Below are 6273 nucleotides of genomic sequence, written 5' to 3' on the forward strand. Positions count from 1 at the left end.
AAAATGAACACTTTGTGAATTAAAAGAGACTATTCACGGACTATAAATCAGCAGTCACGGATTGGATGTTGAAGTTGGCAATGAAGAACAAAGATCCTAAGTTTCCATTTCAGTTCAACACCTAAGCGCTTTGGAATTCCAAAGGCAACGTGTTGCTCCCTTAGTTCCATTTCAAGTAAATAACCCTTCACGGGTTACACATACTAAGCACCTATAAAAAGTATAGTGTATATCAAAAATCAAGAACATAGAAAAGATAATGCAACCACTTCCTTAGAACCCAAAAGATAAAAATAAAGCTATGGGTTCATCAAAGATTTCAGCAATGTTCTTCATTTGTATGATTTTCATGTCAATATGTTTGTTACCAGCTTATGCTTCATCTGGTCAATGCCCATGTCATCCTCCTTATCCACCTTACCAACGCCCTAGTCCACCTGGCACTACTCCGCGGCATCCACATCCGCCAAAATCTCCAGGTCATCACCCTCATCCACCTAAGTCTCCCGGTAGGCCCCACCCTCCCTCGACTCCACGTCCACATCCACCAACCACCAAACCGCCACCTCATCATGGCGGAGTGCCTCCAAGGGTTTTGCCGCCTATCGTTTTTCCACCACCCGTCGTGTCACCTCCTGTCACTCGGCCACCTGGCGTTTCGCCTCCAGTCACGAGGCCGCCACCTGGCATTTTACCTCCTATAGTCAATCCTCCTATCGTAATGCCTCCAATCACCAGGCCACCTGGCATATCGCCTCCAGTCACCAGGCCACCTGGCATCCTACCACCCGTTACTAGGCCACCTGGCATTCTTCCACCAATAATAAACCCTCCCGGAATTTTTCCACCAATAACAAATCCTCCCGGAGGAGGAGGCTTCCCACCGCCATCTGCAGGTGGATATCCACCCTACGGACCTCCTGGTGGTGGAAGTGTACCAGGTGGTGGCGGAGGCATTCCTGGTATTGTCCCAGCGCCACCCGCCACATGTCCTATAGATGCGTTGAAACTTGGGCTTTGTCTTGATGTACTTGGAGGATTAGTGCATATTGGGATAGGGAATCCAGTGGAACATATATGCTGCCCAGTTTTACAAGGACTACTAGAGCTAGAAGCTGCTATTTGTCTATGCACAACTATAAGGCTTAAGCTTCTTAATCTTAATATCTTCCTTCCACTGGCACTTTCAGTTCTCGCAACATGTGGTTTAACTCCTCCTCCTGGGTTTATATGTCCTCCTCTTGTTTGAATTAGCTCGGGTTTTTAGTTATGATGTTCTTTTGTTGTAGTATTGTGCAAGGTAAGAGAAAAAAATGCAAATAATTACGAGTTCCCTGGTCTTGTTTTTTGTCGAGGTGTAAACGACATGATCCTAAGAGTTTGTGTCTTTGTTATGTTTGGTATTTTTAATCCCACAAATTTGATTTGAGTAACTTGATAATTATGTACTGGTGTGGGTTCTTATGTTCATCTGCATAGATTTCTCTTCATTTTTGTGTAACTTCGACTGGTATCTTTGTACGTTAACTCAATCACATAAAAGAAATTCAACTTAACGAATCAAAATGACAAAGGCTTGATTTTAGTAGATTATAGTAGCAAGGTCACTCCGCCCCTTACTATATCATATCTATATATATATATATATATATATATTAAAAGTAGGAAGTCTCTAAGTTAAAAGTTGAAATACCATTTTACCCTTAACTATAACCAAAATCTCTCTTCTCAAGCACCAAAGATGCAAATTATGTTGGAAATTTGGGAGAGCAAGACAACACAAATAATACTCAAAACTCACTAGAAGAGAAATGGAGAAAAGATGATTTTCTATTCAACTTGGCTTGATTCAAATGGCTAGATTACATGACTATTTATAGGTGAATTCACTACAACAGAATGTATCTATAGCTACGAAATACGTTGTAGCTAAATATGAAATTTTCCATGGCTAAACACTTTAGCCACAATTTTTTTTTCCGTAGCATTCGTAGCAAAATGTAGCGTAGCTAAAAGTTAGCTACAAACTTTACATGCTCCGTGGCTAAGGCCTAATACTTATTGCCACAAAAGTCTTGTGCTGTAGCTATAATGATAAAACATTTTTGCCATGAAAAATATATTTGTATCAAATAATTCTATTCTTCTGCCACGACCAATCAAATCTGTGGCTATCTTTTAACACAGCCACAAGGTTCTTAATGTCGTAGCAAAAAAAATAATTTATTTGCCATGCAAATTCAGATTTTGTGGCTAAACTTATAATTTACTCTCGTGGCAATAGTACCTGCGTTTAGCTAGGAATTCAAAAATTCATAGCAATACATTGAAGTGTTTGCCACGAGCACTTTTATGTTGTAGCTAAGAAGCCATATTTTTAGATAGAAATCCACAAATCTCATAGCTACAAATTGGAGAATTTGCCACAAGAATTTATATATCGTAGCTAAGAATTCATATTTTTAGCATGAAATATAGCAAAAGATTTTCAATTGTTTTAATAAACGCTATACATTAGTAAGAAAACATAATTGAAGGTTCAACAATATCATTAATTAAAATAGAAAAATGTTGTTCTATTTCTACTCAAGCATATCCATACGCTTTTACAAGAGAAATTATAGTTTCATCATGTCCCCGTAAATCCACAATATTATAACTCTCTACAACATGGATAAAAAAATTGAAGAGAAAATTTAGTTATGTGAGACTGGATAGTGATCATAGTCATCAGTGGACGTTGAAGAAAAGTGAAACCCGAGAAGTGCTCCGATGCTTTTCCAGTACCAGGTCTCGTCTCTGGTGAATAACCTACACGAAGAAAGTCCTTGCTATGGCAAGTTGAGAGCCATTAGTAGATTGTGTCAAATGCATGGAAGGCAATGTTTCTTGTGAACGTCCAAGAGAAAGTGAGTAGTAAATAATATCTTATGATACTCCATCAATCATCTCACCAAGAAACATCATTGAAACCTCCTGATTCAGCAGGACTGCCACCTTCTGTTTGCACAAAATATGAATGGATCATACATCTAATATGTATATCCACAAATGAAATTCACACCATAAGAGTTCTATACGTTAACTAGTTGGGACTTTTTAGTCGTGTTTAAACTACACAACAGTCTCTTTGCTAGGTAAGAGTATGCCAGATATAACTTGCTTCTTTAAGATCTTAAGAGTTTTAATTTGATGTATGTACTAAATGAGCACAAACCATTCAAAAAATTAGCTTCGAAGCACAACACTAAGAAAATACTGTTAGGATTTAAATCCCAAATCCGACCTTTGTAAGCAGGTTCCCAGGAAAGATTGGAGGGTCACAGCTGGACCACTTAAATACCAACCTCCTTAGACAGAACCTACTTACGCCGTGATGTAAGCGAAGAATAAATAGCACACACAGATTTATAGTGGTTCACCCTCAATGTGAGAGCTACGTCTACGTTGCTGCTGCAGATCTTATTAAAGAAGAAATATTACAAGTGTTTACAACACTCAACCTCACAACCTCAATCCCAATTACACTCAAGAATTTTACCACAGAAAATTCTCTCAAAGACCTTCTCTTACTTAGGCCTTTCACTAAGAGTATTTCTCTTAGATTTTTTCTCTCTTGGGATGTGTATAGCAAATGATCTTAATGATATCTTACAAATGAACCATAAGCTACCTATTTATAGGAATGAATTTCCTATGATGAGGTAAGCGCTTACATCACAACTATTATGAGGTAAGCGCTTACATCACGACTATGTGAACAAAAGAATTGACTTGTTTGGCCAATTCCACACCTAACAAATCTCCCACTTGAAGACTAATTTTAATTTGTCTTCACACTTTGATCGATGCAGCAGTTCTTTCCTACTTTCATACTTCGTGCAGGCCAACTGAAGTTGAGCATAGCTTCAGTTTGTCTATAGTCACTGCCTTTGTCAGCATGTCTGCTGGATTCTGACTCCCTGCGATCTTCTCAAGCACTAGCGCTCCATCTTCCAAAGCTGATCTAATGAAATGGTACCGGAGTTGTATGTGCTTCGTTCGAGCATGGTAAACCGGGTTCTTTGCCAAATGAATGGCGCTTTGACTATCACAATATAGCACACTTCCCTCGTGGTCCTGATCCAATTCCCGCAGAAAAGATTGTAGCCACATCATTTCCTTTGTGGCCTCCGTCACAGCAACGTACTCAGCCTCACAACTAGAGAGAGCTACTATCTTTTGCAACTTGGAAACCCAAGAGATTGCAGTACCTCCGAAGGTGTAAACATACCCGGATGTGCTCTTTTTGCTATCAATATCACCACCATTGTCAGCATCAACATACCCTTGCAATCCTGTTTTTGATTTTCGGAAATACAGAGCTGAACTCGAGCTGCCTTTCAGATATCTGAATATCCACTTCACAGCCTCCCAGTGTTGCTTTCCCGGATTGCTCATAAATCGGCTGACAACTCCCACTGCATGTGCAATGTCTGGCCTTGTACATATCATTGCATACATAAGACTACCGATTGCAGATGCATAAGGTATCTTGTCCATCTGCTTCTTCTCATCCTCGGTTGTCGGCGACTGATCCTTTGACAACCGAAAGTGTCCAGCCAAGGGAGTGCTGACTGGCTTGGCATCATGCATGTTAAACCTTTTGATAACTTTCCTCACATATTCTTCTTGTGAGAGTTTGATGCCCTCCTTGCTTCGGTCGATTCTCATCCCAAGGATTTGCTTTGCAGCTCCCAAATCCTTCATTGCAAACTCTTCCGATAACCCTTTTTTCAACCGATCAATCTCCTGTAGGTTTGCTCCTACGATTAGCATGTCGTCGACATAGAGTAGCAGTATCATGTACGAGTCTTCAATTTTTTTGAAGTAACAGCAGTGATCTGCCTCGCACCTTGAAAAATTAGCTTTCTTCATAAAGCTGTCAAACTTTAAATACCACTGTCTTGGAGCCTGTTTTAGTCCGTACAGACTCTTTTGAAGTTTGCACACCAGATTCTCCTTTCCTTTGATTTTGAATCCCTCCAGCTATCGCATGTAGATTTCCTCGTCTAGATCACCGTGAAGAAATGCAGTTTTCACGTCCATCTGTTGCAGATGTAGATTTTCCTTTGCTACCAGCCCAAGAACAGTTCTGATAGTCACCATCTTGACTACGGGAGAGAAGATCTCCGTATAGTCAATGCCTTCTTTCTGTTGAAATCCCTTTGCAACCAGCCTTGCTTTATAGCGCTTGCTTCCATTGGGTTCTTCCTTTATCCGATAAACCCATTTGTTTTGCAATGCCTTTTTATCCTTTGGCAACTCGGATAATTCCCATGTATGATTTGCCGATAGTGAATCCATTTCATCCTTCATTGCCAGCTCCCACTTAGTCGATTCATCGACTTGCATTGCTTCTTCATAACATTCCGGCTCCCCTCTATCAGTGAGTAGAATGTAGTTGAGGGATGGAGAGTACCTGTGAAACGGCTTCCTGATCCTGGATGATCTACGCAGCTCTGTGATTGGCGTCTGTTCATTTGTTTCAGAATCAGCACTTTCATCAGCACCTTCTCGGATTGTTTGTTCCTCTGCCTCGGTTGTACCTGGCTGCGGCTCAGGTGCCGGAAAGTCCCTCAAATCGACTATTTCCGATTCCTTGTCCTGACATTCTGAATTCTTTTGCAGCTTGTCTTTGTACAGTACCTCTTCGTTAAAGACAACATTCCTGCTTCGGATGATCTTCCGATTTTGTTCATCCCAAAATCGGTACCCAAGCTCGGTGTCACCATAGCCAATGAAGTAACACTTCTTTGATTTTGGATCAAGCTTGCTTCTAGCCGTATCATCATTATGAACATATGATAAGCAACCAAACACTTTCAGAAATGAAAGATCTACCTTCCTGCCACTCCAGACTTCTTCTGAAATTCTGAAATCCAAGGGAACTGACGGTCCTCGGTTAATTAAGAAGGCCGCGGTATTGACTGCATCTGCCCAGAATGTCTTGGGCAGTCCAGAGTGTATTCTCATACTCCGAGCACGCTCGTTCAACGTTCGGTTCATTCTTTCGGCTACTCCATTCTGTTGCGGCGTTCCAGGAATAGTCTTCATCATCTTGATCCCATTATCGGCACAGTACCGTTTGAAATCACCATCAGTGTATTCTCCGCCGTTGTCGGACCTCAAACACTTCAACTTGAGGTTTGTTTCATTCTCGACCATGGCTTTCCATCTTTTGAATACACTAAACACATCGGATTTATTTTTCATAAAATAAACCCATACCTT

The 6273-nt window shown here is 40.6% G+C and overlaps 1 protein-coding gene across 1 annotated transcript; it reads left to right on the forward strand.

Moving 5' to 3' along the window:
* Window positions 1–189: 189 nt before the first annotated feature.
* LOC132635089 (36.4 kDa proline-rich protein-like) lies at window positions 190–1470 on the forward strand. The gene has a single exon (XM_060351319.1). The coding sequence runs from the start codon at window positions 302–304 to the stop codon at window positions 1247–1249; it is 948 nt and encodes a 315-aa protein (XP_060207302.1). The 5' UTR covers window positions 190–301; the 3' UTR covers window positions 1250–1470.
* The last annotated feature ends 4803 nt before the right edge of the window (window positions 1471–6273 follow it).

The sequence above is a fragment of the Lycium barbarum genome, chromosome 4, assembly GCF_019175385.1.
Source record: "Lycium barbarum isolate Lr01 chromosome 4, ASM1917538v2, whole genome shotgun sequence".
NCBI classification, from domain to species: domain Eukaryota; kingdom Viridiplantae; phylum Streptophyta; class Magnoliopsida; order Solanales; family Solanaceae; genus Lycium; species Lycium barbarum.

Bases quoted from the DNA above. Each gene is read 5' to 3' on its own strand.
- LOC132635089 (XM_060351319.1), top strand. From the start codon at position 302: ATGGGTTCATCAAAGATTTCAGCAATGTTCTTCATTTGTATGATTTTC.